The sequence below is a fragment of the Carassius auratus genome, chromosome 2 (genome assembly GCF_003368295.1).
Source record: "Carassius auratus strain Wakin chromosome 2, ASM336829v1, whole genome shotgun sequence".
NCBI classification, from domain to species: Eukaryota; Metazoa; Chordata; class Actinopteri; order Cypriniformes; family Cyprinidae; genus Carassius; species Carassius auratus.
Genome location: NC_039244.1, coordinates 27,151,785 through 27,170,381, shown reverse-complemented (window position 1 = coordinate 27,170,381; position 18,597 = coordinate 27,151,785). Strand labels below are relative to the sequence as shown.

At 39.4% G+C, this 18,597-nt stretch overlaps 1 protein-coding gene across 3 annotated transcripts in view; it reads right to left on the bottom strand.

Moving 5' to 3' along the window:
* arhgap21b (Rho GTPase activating protein 21b) overlaps nt 1-18,597 on the bottom strand; it is a 53,262-nt gene that overhangs the window by 13,785 nt on the left and 20,880 nt on the right. The window contains exons 1-4 of one of the 3 annotated variants that reach the window (XM_026196497.1): nt 11,264-11,403; nt 11,013-11,036; nt 8,251-9,847; nt 91-237 (exon numbers count right to left, since the gene is read on the bottom strand). In XM_026196497.1, coding sequence (XP_026052282.1) covers nt 91-237; nt 8,251-9,733 — 1,630 coding nt within the window. In that variant the 5' untranslated portion in view covers nt 9,734-9,847; nt 11,013-11,036; nt 11,264-11,403. Of the gene's footprint in view, nt 1-90; nt 238-8,250; nt 9,848-11,012; nt 11,405-18,597 lie in introns of those variants that run through there. The other 2 variants (XM_026196488.1, XM_026196480.1) reach the window with 2 other exon arrangements.

The following is an 18,597-nucleotide window of genomic DNA, read 5'->3' as shown; positions in this document are numbered from 1 at the left end:
CAAAATGCTCACTGATCCATTCCTGTGGTGCTCTCAGATGGCAATAATCGCTCAAAAAAAAATCTGAAATCTGTACAGACAGTAGCTTACCTTGGTCATGAGACAGTTGCCGGCGCATTAGGGGGCTGGGGGTGGTAGGGCTGGGGCTGTCAGAGATTACAGCCTGAGCTCCAGAGATCACAACCGACGCAGGAATATGGCTGCCATCATGATCTACACTAGGACTGGCTGGCTCATCTGTAAACATTAAAGTAATAAATCAAAGATTAACATGTTCCCAGCGTATATGCCTTGATATTAGGGCTGGGACTCTATGACTATCTCCTGAATTTAATGATATTTGGTATACATATACAAAAAATTGGTCACAATGTTTAAACACCAATTTTTATTTCAGGAGTATCATACAGTATTGTACTACAAAACAATCATTTCAAAACCCAGGACTTTGCAGATAGACTGAATTAAAAAAAAAACACTTCCTGCTCATCAAGAAACAGAAAATAGAGTTAATTTCAAAATAAATTAACTAATAAATCAACACTTAAATAATTATTAATGACTTTCCTGTGGAAAATGTAATGTTAAGTGGCAATGCTTACAAGTGGTTTTATTGATGTCTTTCCATGGTTGAAACACATTTGATACATTTCAGTAAGTTGTTTATTTCTTTAAGAGGGGTGGTTGATAGCGATATTTTTTTTTTTTACATAAGTTAATGTGCAATGTTGCTGTTTGAGCATAAACGTTATATGCAAAGTGGCAAAGCTGAAAGTTCAATGCAAACAGAGATATCATCTTTGAAAATTTTGGGATTTTAATGCCTACAAAAACAGCTGGTAAGGGACTACAAAGAGTTACTTCCATTAAAATGTTCTGCAACAGTGGCTCTTTAATACTGTTCCTCGTGCATATTTGATATGTATCACTTTCTTTAATTAAATCACTCATATAAAGTTTTGGTCCTTCATAATCGTGATTACAATATTGACCAAAATAATCGTGATTATGATTTGTCTTAATCCAGCAGGCCCTACACTCTGCATCTCTCGCTCTCATTCAAATCGTCAAATCAGCTCCAACAAACTGTTCCAATTATACACTTATTTACACATAGCAATGAGAAGCTTTATACATGTGTTTTCTGCAGTAGCATTTACAAACAACAGTGTATCTTAGTATGAGACAACAACAAACAAACATACCATTAAATTATCTTCACTAATATCCTCTGCGTCTCAATCGGCCTCACATTGATAAGCAATATAGACGATGCCATTGTTTACAATACAACCGCAGCACATGCTGCTGGGGTGAGGGGCGGGAAGTTAAGATGCACACTTGGCAGTTTAGCAAATCACAAAACACTGACAGATAACCAATCTCAGCCCACTGTGCATTTCTAAGGGAGGGGCTTCATCAAAACAGGAAATAATTGAGGCATTTGTGAGAGAAGGGACAGAGCGGTGTGGAATAAATAATATAGTTATTTAGATTATTTTGTGTAGCCTATGTAGTTAATTAGCATAGTTGTTAGTGTAACGTTAGTATTGTTAGAAGCATTGTTAGTAGCATTGTATTGCATCAGTTAGGATAGCTTCAAGTTGGCATAGATTTATCTGTATTTAGTACAGTGGTCAGGATGGTACACATGTTGTTGCTTGCGACAGCACTGCTGGACTGCATAGTTTTCCAGCAGACTTTAAAATTAGGTGCCAGTGGTTGCATGCACTTGACCTGGAAGACCACGAGTTCCTGCCTAGAGCTGGAATGTGCAAACTGCATTTTACACGGGATTGCTTCTCCAACGCAATGCAGGTGGAAATGGGCTTCTCCACACAGCTGGCGCTGAAAAGCGATGGGGTGCGGGAGTTAAAGGTGCCATATGCAGAAATTGAGGTAAAAATATCCATAACATGACCTACACGCATCAAAAGAATGAGAAGAAATAAGCGATGATGTCATTAAAAAAATGTCAAGTTATTGTGCTGCAGAGATATCAACCTTAATTAGCATTAGCATTACTAGCCCTGGCCCAACAGGTGTTGTAATACCAGTTTCGGCCGTGGGAAGCGGTATGCGGGCAACATATCCACCAGACAACCTGCAATACACGAATAACTCGAAGGCCGTACCTGGACCTGATGTCAATCGTGTGGAAAGTACAGCCCACTACTTTCAGTTCAGGGAAAAGAGCAGAAGAATAGCTGAAGCCCTTGGCAAGAGACCAACACCCGCTACAGGCAAACAACTGCGCTCGGAATCAAAAATCAAATCCGATAAGAATACCAGAGTAAACATCGGCACTGCTTTTAATCGCTGGAGACAACTGATGGACATGAAAGAAATGAGGTTCAACTCCGAACTTGCAAGTTAGATGCTGTTAGTATTTCGCTAGAAGTTTGTTTTATATGTTTGTGTATTTGTTTTCGGGAAGTTATAACATAGAAATGTATCGAAGGATGTTCGATAAACGTGCTAATGTTAGCGCTGGCTAACCGTAGCTGCGTTTGATAATTAGCTATCTATAACTTAACGTTACCCATTTTATTATATAGGGCTGTGCATGTCTTTACTCATGTACATCTCATCAGTAAAGACTCTCCTGTAATTAGGAGTATATCTCCAGCACGTGTGTTCAGATCAGGATTGCCAGGTTTTCACAACAAATCCTGCCAAGTTGCTTCTCAAAACTAGCCCAATCTCGCTTCCAGAAGGTTCCCCGATGAAACATTGCTTCCCGGGGTTAAAATATAGGTTTTTTAGCAGGGTTGCCTTGGTATAATTCGCATTTTAGGGGCTAAATATCACGTTATTTGTATTGGGGTCGCTGTGACCAGCGGACATGAAAAACAACCACCACAGACTTGGCAACAATGGTTGGCATTTACTACACAGAGCCGTAATTCACTGACAATCTACACAACATCGATGTTAAAAATCGCAGGCGATTCTTTGTCGATTTTGTACGCGATTTTGTGTTAGTTGTGCAGTAACTGCCGCTCCACCTGAACCAGTGTTGCCAAGTCTGCGGTTGTTTTTCATGTCCGCGGTTTGAAGCAATCCCAATACCAATAACGTGATATTTAGCCCCTAAAATGCTAATTTTACCAGGGAAACCCTTCCCAAAAATTTATATTTTAACCCCGGGAAGCAATTTTTATCGGGAACCTCCCGGAAACGCGATTGGGCTAGTTTTGGACTAGTTTTAAGAAGCAACTGGGCAGGATTTGTTGTGAAAACCTGGCAACCCTGATCTGAATGCACATGCTGGAGATATACTTCTAATTACAGGAGCGTCTTTACTGATGAGAGGTGCATGAAAATCGCATTCGATTTTTTGCACAGCCCTATGTATCATAACTAACCTGCTCTGTCTAGTCTGTTGGTCTCCATGTCCTCTTTGCTTCGTGGTTTTTCTGTGCGTGAAAAAATTTATGTGTGGCGTGAAAGCGTGTGAAAAGAGTCAATTGCGTGTGTCTCACGGTGAATGCTTGAGAGTTGGCACATTAGTTCTCAAGCAGAATAAAGGACAGGTTGATTATTGCTGTTTAGCGTTTGTATTAATCTATGATGTGTAAGTAAAGGATCCTAATATTTCGTCCACAACAATATTTAATGAGGTTATAACTCCTTGTGGTTAATCTGCACGAGATCAACAAAGTTGTTTGCTTTGCGGCCGCTTTAAATAAAAAATAAGCATTCGATCTACGTTAGAGCGTCTGAGCGCTCACAAATCTTTCTGCAGCATCGTGAGCAGAGCGGCAAGAACGAATTTTGACGCTCTAGACGCCGGCGGTGTGAACGCACAGTTAGGCTTCGGCTATGGCTGTAGTAATGTTGTGAATGTAGGGGCGGAGCATAGAGACTATGCCGTTTCTCGTTTGTTACTCTAGAGTAGACCAATTCACTTTATTGAGGCATACTGCCCCCATCTGGTATGGAATGTGGAGTATGACTTGATTTTTTTTGCCAAACATTACAGATGGCACCTTTAAGAGGGCAGTTCGAGCCAGCGGCTCGAATTGAAATGAACAGACACCTCGACATCCTCCACTTCAGGTGAAGGTGGGGGAGAAAAGTCCTCTACTTCAAATGAATGCTCTGTTGCAAAGCTACTTCCGTCACTACAGTCCCTCTCCATTTTAGCGACTCTGACAGCAGCTGTCAATCAATCCGTCACTGCGGGTCTCAGGTTCACGCCCCACCCGGTAAGCCCCGCCCTCGGTTCATCCCTTCTATCTCTGCTGTGCTCACTTTTCAGACTTTTTCAAATATTGCCAGTGGGTGGAGTCAGGCTCTGACCAGGGGTTTAGTTACCCTTTAAACATTCCTTTTGATGTTCATTCACGTTTATTTCATATTAAAGAGTAAGATATGAATGGATTGAATGAATTTGGATTCTATTTCCACCCTAAATTTAAATAAATAAATGTCTTCTGTGTGTTCCTAAAGGTTATTTGTCTGCTGTTATATCCCTTTAACTAAAGCCAGTTCTTTAAAATCATTCCCTAAAAAAAGACTTCTCAATATAAAGTTACAATTATTCATAGCTGGAGAATTAAGGCCATACTAAGGATGATACTGTTGCAAAAAAACTGATATATTTGCCCTAATGTTGTGCTGTACTGAATGAAGTACTTAAGCTCTTCATGTTCATTTTCTTGCCATTGGATAAATAAATAGTTTTAAGAGAGTGAGCTGGACCCATTTCTGTCTTGTACATTAACATCCCTAGCAGAATCTCCCATTTAAACTTGCTGTTGATATTTACAAGGTACAGCCATAGTATCCCACTTTCTTTATAAATCATACCTTACTATACACAGTAGCTTTTATTTTGCTTTAGAAATGTGAAGGCTACGGTGCATATCTTGATTTAATTGCAAGCAAGAGGTCTGCATAAACTTTTTCTAGCAATGAGGACAGTTTTATTTATCTTACAATTTGACATGTCCTGTTTTTGAGAGAGCTGAAAACTTTTGAGCTCCTCTGCAGGTCTCAGCCAAAATAAGTTTGAGTACAAAGCTGTCCTGTCCTGTGCTGCCAGAGGCCTGGAGCAGTTAAAATTAAAGCAACTGCCCTAGATCCTAGTTCCTGAATCCTCCAGTGTCTCAAAGAGGGCCAAGGGGAAGGTGTGCAAAACCCTCTTCGGGCCTAGATGAAGAGCTCTAGCGTAGCCTAAAGATTGCCTCGCTCCAAGACACAAGAATCTTAATGTCATCAGCGCTAACCTAAATTCATTTTAGAGAATAGGCTGGGTTTTGCTGCAAGACATTGGTGGCAACTATCCTCTACTGTATTCATTTCAGCAGATTATTTACCCAAAGCAACTTACAATGGACAATCTGAGGTTTGGGACAAGATAACGTAGGATTGCTAAAACAAGCCGAGCAATGTTTTGAAATGCCACAGAGCCATAGCAATTGACTTTCAGCTATCTGAACATATTAATGAGAAAATATTTATACAATGAAAAAATTACACCATTTTAAATCTTTAAAATAAAATTTTAACATCAACATGTTGATATCTTTATTAGTTTGTATATAAAATTATACAATCAAAATGCAATTACAATCAACCATATTGATTCCCAATGTGTTAACTGGAAGTCACCATAGCCTGTAAAAAAATATGGACGTAGTGTCCGTGACGTCACCCATAGGCACCTCAATAGCGGTTTTGAAGCCTAAAGTGTGTAGAGCAGGCCGTCGCCATCTTGGCAGCGCGTCACCGTGCGACTCTCCCGGATAATCGAAAATGGGCAAAAAGGCGGGAGCTGATTGCTAAAGCCACGCCCACCTAGCACGACGGCATTGTCAACAGCGGCAATCCACCTGTCACTCAAGTGGCCACGCCCTTAATTATGCAGAACTTTAAGTCTTAATATTATTTAAACGGATGAGTTATAAAGATTCACCCCCCTCACAGTTGTCATGAAGGGCAAAATTAGCAATATAGACCAAAATCTTTTTTTGCACCAGGCTGTAAACCAGGCTGTTTTTTTTCTGCTGTAAAGTTGGGCATTTTAACATGGGGAGTCTATGGGACTGACTCTCTTCTGCAGCCAGCCTCAAGCAGCCAGTCGATGAATTGCAGTTTTAGTCACTTCCTTATTGGCTTCACGAGAGAGTGTGGGAGGTTGCCGCTCTGAAGTCACTCAAGGTCATGTGACAAAAATATAGCATACTACTGTAATTTGGGTATCATATATAAATCCTACGACAATGTAGGGCTGGGCGATATTGTCAATTTATTTATGATATTTAATATATCTGTCAATATGCTTGCATTTGCAATTAAATAATACAAAAATTGGGAAATAATTAAACTGGGATAAGTATTTTTTAAACAGATTTTAGCTAAGAACAAAAGACTGTCTACTGTCTCTGGTTTAAGAGAAGCTCTGAGGCATGAAACTATGTTCCCACTGCCACTAAAAACCCCTTTCAGATGGAGAGCTATATATATATATATATATATATATATATATATATATATATATATATATATATATATATATATATATATATATATATATATATATATATATAGGTAAAACAAATGAAAAATATTATAAAAGTTAAATTCCACACTGCCATAGCCTATGTTTCTCTATTCCCACATCAGCGATTGGTTAGTGCATTTATACAGCGACCACAATCGCAAACAATACAGTCGAGATTTTATGACAGAACAGACCGACTGAATGATGCTTTCATTAGATCGCTAAACTCCAGCTTGTTTGTTTTTCAGATCATCTGCAGTGACGCTTCTGCAATGAGGAGCGAGTGTTTGCATGCGCATGGTTGCCAGATTACTTAAAATAAGCAAAACAGCAGGAAGAAAATGTATCTATGTAACAGTGAAGCTTTGATTCACAGGATATGATATGAGATCATATCATACTCTCCTGATATGAGAGTTTATGCAGTAGAGGAGTGTAGAGCAGTCCGCAATAACAGGTTCCATTTTTTGGACGTTTGGCATGTTATTTTGGGAAAGTATGCTTGAATTTGAAATATTTGATATTCAGGATATTTTCAAATCTTACATCGTCGTCAAAATTATTCCGATATTATCACTAATATTCGCCCAGCCCTGGGACAAAAGTAAATATAACTAATGTCTTTCGCAGCTAAAAACATTTACCTGTTGTTTATGAATTAAAAGAAATCTCTACCAGCCGTGCTTGCCTGCATATATTTACATGTCCAACCATGCATTTCTTTCATACACTGCATTTGCAGTGGCAGAAGCAGAAATGCTAGGATTGTGGTTTGCACAAAACATACACATCTCATAACTAGTAAAACTGAAAAAAGAAGATGAGATGTGTTATCCAAGACAAAATCTAGAGCATGCCAACAAGTAAAGAGCTAAGAAAATCCCAACATCTATTCAGAGTCTTAATTGTTATTGATTTACAATCATCAGAAACCACTGGAGTCAACGACACTAGTATAAAAGCACTTCTAATAAAATAAAAGCTTTCTAAATGATGATTGTGTTGATAAATGTTTAGACTGTGACATCTTCTAAATCTGGATGATATAGCTAAAAATAGTTCATATTTAGTCTGACTCCTTTGTCTGAGATGGATTATAAGGTTCAAACCACAATTGACCAAACAGCGAAATGCATATTGCAAAAAAATAAAAAAGAAACATTTATATAATTATAATCAGTCTAAAAGATAGAAGATACAATTACAGTGTGTGCCTAATATCAGAAGGCTAGAGCACAAAACACCAAACATCAAAGACAAAATGTGACCGAGCACAGCTAAGCTATCACTCCATATTCTAGACCCATCCTCAGGCATTAAGAGTATGAAAGAAGGCCACCTCCTCCCTGAACAGCATCATGACTCACACACAGTTACTCTCACTCTCCTTCAGTCACTCCCAAACACCTTCTGCATAAATCACCCATACTCTCCAAGCTTTGGGAGTTTGATCCAACAGACAATACAAAGTAAGATTTGGCCATGATAATCCTCTGTCTGGACACATGGAGTCAGGATTTGAAATTGTGGTAGTGATAGGTCACATTTTAAAATCACATAAGGTACTGAAGCATTACTAATACAGACAAAATATTAATTGCAAAAAAACATCACCATTATTGTCTACACATAAGCAATTACTGTTCAAAAATATCTGCAGCAGCTCTAAAACAATCCCTACTGCTGGATAAAGCTTGGAGCTGGGTTAGCGTTGCTATGGTTACAAAGAGTGCACTTACCGATGAAGGGAATGGAGTCAAGTGATTCGTCCAGATTGCTGGAGCAGAAGGAGGAGTCAAGTCGCTCCCCCAGTTTCCGCATGTGCATCTCCCGGCGTGCATCATTGGGCAACCAGCAGACACCACCCCCTGCCGGCTCAGATCCATCCGTGTCATTCACCGCAAGGATGTACGAGGGATGGCGGAGAGGTTGTGGGGTCCCCTTCCCTGTTGGAGCCTTCTCTCGGAGGACTACACCCTCCACTGGACTGGACCCGTTTACTGGTAGGCCCTTGACATCACGTGGGTGTGTCCTCCGAGCTGGTGCCCCACACTGTGGCCTCTGTGGAGGCGGAGCAGAGTAAGATGCTGACCTATATCCGACTGGATTTTCATTCCCAGTTTCTGGGCTCTGCATGGTTTCAGCCCTAGTTCTTGATTGGTTCGATGACGAATGAGAAATACGATTTCCAACAGCAGTTACACTTTGGTCTTTGGAAGGAGGCTCTTTGGCCTGGTTAAGTCCATTGCGAGGTCGCTCTGGAAAACCAGTGGTGGGTGGGACGTCTGTTCTGGAGCTGTGCGTATGGGAGCCAGCGACACCCTTGACACCCACCAGACCATAACCTGTTGGGGGACGATAAAGGACCGCTCGAGGTGGGAGAGACTGTCTACTAGGACGACTCCTCTGGTTTACTCTACCATACAGCTGCCTATCCACAGCGGCCCATGGTGCAGGAGAAACTAGTTCACGATGTTCCACATAGTCTGACGAATGAACACGGGGCTGCCGCAAGACTCCATCAGAGGACACACTACGAGGAGGCCAGTCCCTGGCGTGGGCAGCTCTTTCTGCCCCACTCATCCTATCCTGCGAAGCGCTGCGTGGAGGAAGCACAGAATGGCTCTGGTAAGCCCGGTCATGAGATGTGCTTCTGCGGCGTAAGTTATTGCCCCAGCCAGGTTGGGGTCCACAATGGGGGCCAACGTGGACACTTTGGGATGCAGCTCGCAAGCTGTCTAAACGCTCTTGAATAGTCCGACTGTAAGTGTGAAGACCTTTATTATCAATATATTCCTGGTATGTCTGGTAAGTCCGCCAGTCAATGTTCTGGTGGGTAGCATGAGAGGTAATGGAGGAACTAGGTGCATAGTGTGTAGGTGGAATGGCATAAGGATCAACATGGTAACCTGAAGGGAACATGTCAGCTTTGCGAGGGTGGAGGTATGGTGGACGACCACCAGACACCGTACCAGGCCTGGCTCTGACCAGCATTGGATCTGGGCCTACTAGACCATAGTCGACCCTATGACTCGGAACCATACGGCCCATGTGTACATCAGGAGGTACCACCACTGTCCGAACACTTTCATTGCACACACACACTGCAGTCTGTGTCTTTGGAATGGGTGGTGGAGGAGAGGGAGGTACTGGTATCTCCACACGGTATCCTAGATCAGATGGTACAACCCCCGGGGCTGAGGTCTCAGTGGCCTGGGCCATCCCCGGGGGCTTACTGTCTACTCTAGGGTAACATATAGGGGGTGGCTCCGGTATATGGCGTGCATTTCCACTGTATGCATCATGACCCTTAAGGTAGGCATCTTGGGAATAGGCCTGTGGAAAAGAGAATCCGGTAAATTGGAATAGTATTCACTGTATCAGAGAAAACTTGAAATTCATGATGATTTCCTACAAATAGTTCTCCCAGTGTGGGAGGGTGGCATTACATTTGTGTGTGGGAGTTTGACAGGTCAGAAGTGTGAGCTGTACTCTGGTGCACCAAATGCTGGAGAATTCTATAATATTCATAACTATATTCTAAAGCTGGCAGTTCAGAACAAAAATACACCTACAATAATTAACTTGACTTCTAAACTACAGGGCTACAAAGTTCTAATTACGGTTTCTGCTTTGCATGACTGTAAAAGAAAAAACAGTTGTGATCTGATCTCGGCTGGAAGCAAACGGTTCCCTTTAAATTGTATTATGGTACTGGAAAGCAAGACCAGCCTCCATTTCACACACTAAAATATATCTCCAAAGGAAGCACTAGGCAGAACAAAATAATCACAATAAATAGCAATTTAAAGTAACAAGAAAGTGATGTCACCCACCGTTCGGGTCACCACACATGACCGAAGCGACACTGAAGCCAGAGGTGAACGATGGCCCCGATTAGAAACGGTACTGAATCTGACCTCCGTAATCATGTTTAAATCCACAATTTACGGTAAACAGCTATCACAGGAATTCAGTTCAAGAATGTCAGATTTAAAAACAAATACTGGGCTCCATATTGTGTCTTCCTCCAATTTGGTGTCTTTCAAAACATGACAGTAAGTCATCTAAAGTGGACTTTCAACCCATCATATAGAGTTACATTCCTTTTGCATAACTATACAAACCGAATCTGATATCAGTAGTAGGGAACTTCGCCCCTCCTTTCATGAAAAGCCACAAACAGCTTGTTACACAGGCCAAAGTTCATCATAGGAAAAGAGAGAAATGAGGAAAAAGGGGCGAGGCACGGTAAATCCGACTGCTGGATATAGCTGAGAACAACCCACACAGCCAAATCAAACAGGTCACACAATATCGACATTATTCAACACGCTATGCGCTCCTATGCTACAGATAACCAGAAGCATCATGACAGTCATCTAAAAATGATAAGGGACATGAAATCAAAAACCAACTGGAATACAAATGACATGCATGACATTTCTAAATAAAAAAGCATAACAGACATGTACTGTTCATGCACTGTGTATCTGCTTACCAGACTAGTGATTTCCTGTGAAAACTGCAGCCATTACATCACAAACACACGGAGGAAAAAACAGAGAGAAAGGGAGGGAAAGTAAAAGAGAAGCATATATTAAAGCCGGTCAAAACCAAAAGAATCAAGTCCACGTACTGACAACCACTATCACAGTAAATATCTCTGTACAGAATGCAAAAAATGCACAGAAGCTGCAGTGCTGCCAGTAAGAAGGGACTGTGGGAAGACTGTCACGTTAGCGAAGCCACCTGCTTGTCCTCGTCGCTCCCAGTCAAGGAGGGGGCTGTGGTGCCTGCCGCCTGCCTCCCGTAGTAGCGATCGGTTCTCCATCTCGCCCCTCTCCATCCATCCACAGGCAGATTACTCCGTGATCACACACACACACACACACTCCCACCCTCCCTCCCAGCTAACACAGTGACTCGTTTGCTCCCTCCCTCATTCTCACTGGAAAGCTTTAACCATTCACATGTCGGAGGCAGATGCTTGATTATACATTCAGCTCAGATGGTACACCTTCCCCCTCCCTTCCCTACTTTCTCTCTTGGCAACCCGCGCCTCCACCAGATAGACAGTCCACAACATAGAGCAGTCAGCTGACTCCAGCTGATCTAATCTCGTCTTTCCTGCCTTTTCCTGTCTCTCTTTCTCTCACGGAAAGTCTTAAACCACTGCCCACTGCAGCATCCTTTCACGCCTCTTCAGATCAACTCTGCTGCTGTGACTAATGTCACCAGATACCTCGGATGGATTATTCATCCAACCAGCTGAAAACCCTGTTTAGACAGGCCACAGTGCTGCCTTGCTACATCGCTACATGCAAGAGTAAAACACCATCACGGCAACAGCTGTGCAGCAGAAAATCACCGCATGGAAAAATAATATGGGTGGGTGATGAGAAAAATTATAGAAACATTTCACTGCAAAATCACAGTTATGAAAATATAGTAAAAATCACAAATAAAAAAAAATTACATTTACTGGTTTAATTATAGAAGAATAAAAATTTGGGCACAAAATTTGGGTGACAAAATTAGTTTTATCTTTCAGAAATTCTTAATTGGCTTACTAAGTAGTCTTAAGCTACTATGAAAATTAATGGACAATATAATTGGTCTTTCAAAAAAAAAATCTTAATTTGCTTACTAAATATACTAAAGTTACTATGCGAAAAACACAAATAAACAGTGCTATTAAATGTATCCAGTAAAATCCTTTAAAAAAAATCCCTATCCCTTCAGATTCAGTGATGTCTACATTGGATGCAGTGCAGGAAATGGATGGGAGTGTAATATAAATATCAGACGCTTTTACAGGATAAAGAAATGACAGTAAGAGGAGACTGACTGTGATCATAGTTCACCCGACGCGTGTTTCTACAGAGCATTACTGTGATTCTATCTCTATTTTCTTTATTGTTTTCATTTTCAATCTAGAGATTTAAAGAGCCACAGAGATGGGAAATCAAAAATTACCTGTATTACAGTGTATAATGTAGCTGTCCATCAGTGTAAACAATGTGCAAAGTAATTAAACTAAAAAGTAGTTAAAAGTTAAAAAAAGAAACGAACTCTGACCTGTCCCACCCCCACACACATACGCTCTGGTTGGTGTGATAGCATCATGTCGAGGAGACAGTGTGTTTTTAATTGTAAAGGCAAGTTTGTTTTATTTTCACTGCCAAAGAATGAAGATCAGAAGAACCAATGGCTAAAATTCATTTTTACCACAATACCAGAGCAGTACAACAAATCCCTTTTGTTGTGTTCACAACATTTTACTGATGACTGCTTTTCTAATCTCGGTGAGTACAAGGCGGGATTTTCAAAGCATTTGGCCATAAAAGAAGCTTCATTACCAACTTTATTTATAACAACGAGCATCTCCGAATCACAACGCGAATTATGATTATGAAGTTATGTGTCTGTTTTCTCCCGAGCGTCTTATCAGTATGTGTGCTGTCTGCAGCCTGTCTGCGCTGATCGTCATTTACAAAAACGTAATTAAAATGAAGTGTAGCTCCGTGAATACTCAACGAAGAGACATGAGAGAGATATCTATAGAAAGCTTGACATGTCTACTTTAAAACTAAACAAGTGCTGCTAACAGATATTCTGTGATAAAGTAATCCATATCAAAACAACTCTATGTCTGTTTTTCATGTCTCCCTTCGTTATATGTGACCACGCCCCCGCGCTGAATGCGCTATTCATATATATATATAATTTTTTTTTCTTTCCGTTTTGGTTAGTCCTCCAATATGCGTAAGCTCTTAAGTAACAGTAGTAGGCTATTTTTAATGCTATAATATAATTATTGCTGTTATATGTGAAAGGCAGAAAATAATTGTCATGTGCTTAGTGTTTTTTTATTCAGATACTCAATTAGTCAAAAAGTACCTAAACAATGCCAGCAAGCATGCAAGCTGTTATCAAAGGCAAAAGAGGCCATATTTGTTATTATGTGAATAAATACTATTTAGTTGTTTCAGTTTGTTATTTGTCCAAAAATTACAATAACATTTTTAGAATTCCATTTCTTTCTTTTTTTGACAGAATCCTAAAATATTTGTGTTTTGTCTTATGAGAGGTGATCTAATAAATTAAGCACTGTATGTTTTCATAGCATTCAGTTGGCACATTTGTTTTAAGGACATTGTTCAGAATGTGGAATAGTGTGTTTGAGAAAATAGGGTTTTAATCGTTTTAATAAAATAAAATAATAATTCAGCTAATTAATCGATTATCGAAATTATCATTAGTTGCAGTCCTACAGTATTTTAAAAGTCATTTCTGATTGTGACTTTACATTTAACTCCCCACATATGGATCTTGAAAACAAAGCCTTTTTTTTTTTTTTTTTTTACAAAAGCCATTTTATATTTTACAAGTTAAATATTTGTAATTTTCATACTCAATAAGCAATTAACTTTAAACATTGCAATGAGAACATCTCATATTATAAACGGGTGTTTTTTCTTCAGTAATCTAGATAAACACTGTTATTCCACTACAGTCTGCACATGAAACAGCATGTTGCTTTGAGAAATGCCTTTGCCTGCTGCCAGAGTTCAAACGATGCTTACAACAGTAAATGGCACGCATTAAAAGTTAATCTAAAGGGCAAACAAATGAGTGCAGGACTCCATGTGCTCACTAAGCTGAGCGAAGCTGCAGACTGAATTAGAAAGCACTGAACAGACTTAAAATAAAAGAGAGAAACAATGCTGGGTGATTATTCACACAAACTAGTTAGAACAAGAGTCAGTGATCCGAAAGAGCCTGGATGAGTCCTATGTTTACATTCGATTCCACTGAGCACAGCCTAAACAAAATGCATTTTTTTGCCATAAGGGTTTTAAAATGTGTTAAGGTGCAAATGTATATTTATCCAAAAGGCTATGCTTTTTTTCCTCAGATAGATCTTAATTATCTTAATATATACACCGAACAAAATTATAAAAGCAACTCTTTTGTTTTTGCCCCCATTTTTCATGAGCGGAAAAATGATATTTCTCTCAAATACTGTTCACAAATCTGTCTAAATCTGTGTTAGTGAGCACTTCTCCTTTGCCGAGATAATTCATCCTCTTCACAGGTGTGACATATCAAGATGCTGATTAGACAGCATGATTATTACACAGGTATGCTTTAGGCTGGCCACAATAAAAGCCCACTTGTGTCAAAAATGTATGATTATTAAATGGATACTCCACCCCAAAATGAAATTTTTTGTCAGTAATCACCCCCATGTTGTTCCAAACCCGTAAAAGCTTAGTTTGTCTTCAGAACACAATCTAAGATATCTTGGATGAAAACCAGGAGGCTTATGACTGCCCATAGACTGCCAAGTTGCACTACCAAGGTCCAGAAAAGTATGAAAAGCATCGTCAGAGTAGTCCATCTGCCATCAGTGTTTCAACCATAATGTTATGAAGCGATGAGAATAGTGACTCTTCTGTATCTCTCCACATCACTGTGCCACAGCCGCTCCACAAGGATGCACTGTTTCTATGTGTATTTATTCTTTAATTTGAAAGAAAAAAACAGCGCATCCTTGTGGCGCAGCTGACACAGAAGAGCATAGGCAGTTTGAGTGATGTGGAGAGACAAAGGAATTGTTGAATTAAGTCATTATTTTTGCAACGAGTTTGGAACGGAATGGGGGTAAGTGATTAATGACAAAATGTAAATTTGGGGTGGAGTATCCCCTTTAATAGTGGTCGACCAATACGTTTTTCTGCTTAGTTGATGTGTTCGAGGTGGGACTTTTATTTTGACGTGGCTGAGAACGGCAGCGCCTGAGTGGACACAGTGCTCACATTATCCCTCGTTTACTGTCATTGTTAACAGTTCTGTCTTATATAGATAGAAGTCAGTCTAATAATCAGATAGAACGGTTAAACAAAGGAATGAATGTATATACAAAGTATTATAATGATTGCTTTTATATTATTAGTAATAGAAAGGCAAACAATATAATACTTATTTGCGGTCACCATTAAGCAAATGCACATTTACATCATTTAAACAAATGTTATAATAAACAAAAATGTTTATTTGTAAAAAAAAATACTGTCATCTAAAGAATGCTTATTTCACACATTTGATTTTTAATGCATCGTCAAATAAATTAAAATGTCTCAAATATGAATAAAACATTTTTTATATTGGCTTTATATAGGTTATTGGCCCCCCTGCTTTCCAAGATAGCGCCATTGGCTGTCAAAAAACCTATGTCAGTCGACCACTAATTATTATATTATATATTTTATGTCTTTGCTTAAAACTCTCTTTAAACCATCAAATGCTTGTAATAACTTCTGATACACCTGAAAATACAGAAATATATATTTATAATCATGTCTATTTGCTTTCATATTTCATTTGCAGAAAAAATGTTTCTCCTTTTCTTTATTTTTATATATGTAATATATATAACGTCTTTTGCGTGCTCAAGTTCGTTATTTCCAATGTAGGCACGCGATAAGCACGCTCATAATGGAAGCGACGTGGTCGCGCATGCATAAACCGTAAATCCAGAGAGCGCCAAGATGTTTTCCTCTGAGGTGCTCGCGCATCGCAGTTGTCCTGCTGTGGTACACCATATCAGTTTTGCAAAGGGAACAAAGGGCCATTTTATTTGTCCTCTGTTTAAAGTATTCCCATACTTTTGATAACAGTGGTCTCTGTTTTTGTGATATAATGGAATTTTCTCCATTCCCAGTATGCCATTACACGAGATGTAAACAAACAGTGTGACGCGTTTCACGCACGTAGATGTATTTTTGTAGTCGACGTAATCGATGACGTTGACGCGTCGTTGCAGCACTACTTTGCATAACTGTTTGCTCTGGCTTTGTTTATAATTATTTTTGTTTGGTAACAACAAAAATAGACCATACTGTGACCATATATAAAAAGTTAATTCACTTTATATTCTAGTTTCGATTCGATTCATTACATTTAGTGAATATAGTTTTAATACAAATGCTATTGACATTTCTAAAATATGAACAGTAAACATTAGGGATCTGCGGGACAACCAATTTAGACTTTTTTAAACTAAAGTTTAGTACTAGTCTAAAAGCAAGAAATCCCCAAAAGATTGTAAGAAAAAAAAAAAAAACTGTGCATGCATGAAGCATGTATAATAGCCTATATTTGAAATACTTAATCTACGAATCAAACTGTCAAATCCCTTAATGAATTCTGCTTAGTGCACACTTGCCTCGCATTATCATCATTTCATTTTAGGTGTAAAAAGAAGAGCATACACTCAATCAGCTTATTTATTCAAATCAGTCCCCCCCCCCACCACACACAGACTCCTCCCCCTCTTCAACACTCTGATTTATTTATTTACTCACAACAAGCAAAAAGTAACTTGTTATTACTTGCACTACTGCCTGTTCATCCAGGAACACTGTATAATCCATTTGCACATTAAAATATTTTTTTTCTATGCACTTTACTGTCCATTGCAATACTGTAAATTATGTTCATAGTTCTGCCTATAGTGTACATACACTTTTACATAGCCCATCTGTATAGTATGTTCATAGTACACATATCTGTATATCATGCTTATAGTATTTAATATCTGTAAATTATGTCCATAATACTTACCTGTATAGTTATTGTACATATTATAGACCTTTATTCTGTGCTTACTGCTTATTGCACTTCTGGTTAGATGCTAACTGCATTTCGTTGCCTTGTACCTACATGTGCAGTGACAATAAAGTTGAATCTAATCTAATCTAATCTAATCTAAAAAAAATGCAGAACAACATCATTCAATAGTCTGACAGAATTCTTAATCTTCATATAACGTTAGCCAACATATAAACAATAGGAAGGTTTATCAAGAAAATAGCAATAAAACAAGCAATTTATTGTAATGCTTTTTTCCTCCATTGGTCAGATCAAAGTTTGGCAGACTTGTTGCTTGTTCAGATGACAGTATATGGTGAAATTCTTATTTGGGTCAGATATTCTAAGACGTAGGCTAGAATCTGTGATTACTGAGTACAGTGTATATCCACACCGGTGCAGTGACTGACAGCTACACATTCACCTCAAAACAGATTCATCCACGCTGGATCACAACCAACGCATGGAACTGCAATTCCAGGTTTCCAAACAGAAATGCTGACAGAGGCAAAACTTACATACCGCAGCTTTAATAAAAGAATACAGAATTATTAAAAAAGCCTTTTCAGTTTTGGTTTTCCTGAATTGCATCCAGTATTCTTGGTTTTAACCCAGAATTTTTATTTGGGTGTATCCCTATCCAATTAATTAAATAAAAATACTCATGAGCTTTGATCAGGCCACTCACACTGCTGCCAAAATATTTTTTCAGTCGCATTTAAAGGTGACCGTGTAGAGCACTGTATTTGTACTGTATATATATGTGCACCACTGCACTATACAGCTCTGTGAGAGAGAGAGAGAGAGAGAGAGAGAGACCATGTGCCAGGCCCCAGCTGGCATCTCTCTACCGAGAGCGGCTGCTTCAACACAAACTGCCTTTCATGAACCGAGAGCTTCCATCCTGTCTCAAAGAACATCCTGCTCTTCACCTCCACAAACTCTAAAAGCTTCATTATATATCAGAGCATCAACTAAATGCACAGTACACAAGTTTATCATTTTCTATCAAAGCACAGCATGTTCAAAAGTTCACAGCAACTTAGAGGAACTAAAATATATCCCAAACAATGGAACCATTCATGAGTCAGAAGACCCAAAAACGAGCAACACCCATGAAAACAGTCTGTAATGGAAAGTGTCGCAGAGAATGCAGGGCAGATGAAGTGCTGACTGCTCAACAGTTATGTGTAATTGAGGGCAGCTGTGATGGTGCGGTAGTTTGAGGCTCGCTGGAGGAGGACAGGCTGCAGTGTCCTGGTTAGCAGTCCCAGATAAAGCAGCACTCGGAGCAAGAGGAACCCGCCCCCCTTCCTCTGAAATGGGTCAGAACCTTCATTTTCATTGGCGCAAATAGAACAAGCGCTGCTGAATGCAAACTCAAAATAAAGTGCACACAGAGATCTCATTCGAATGATGTAATCAGG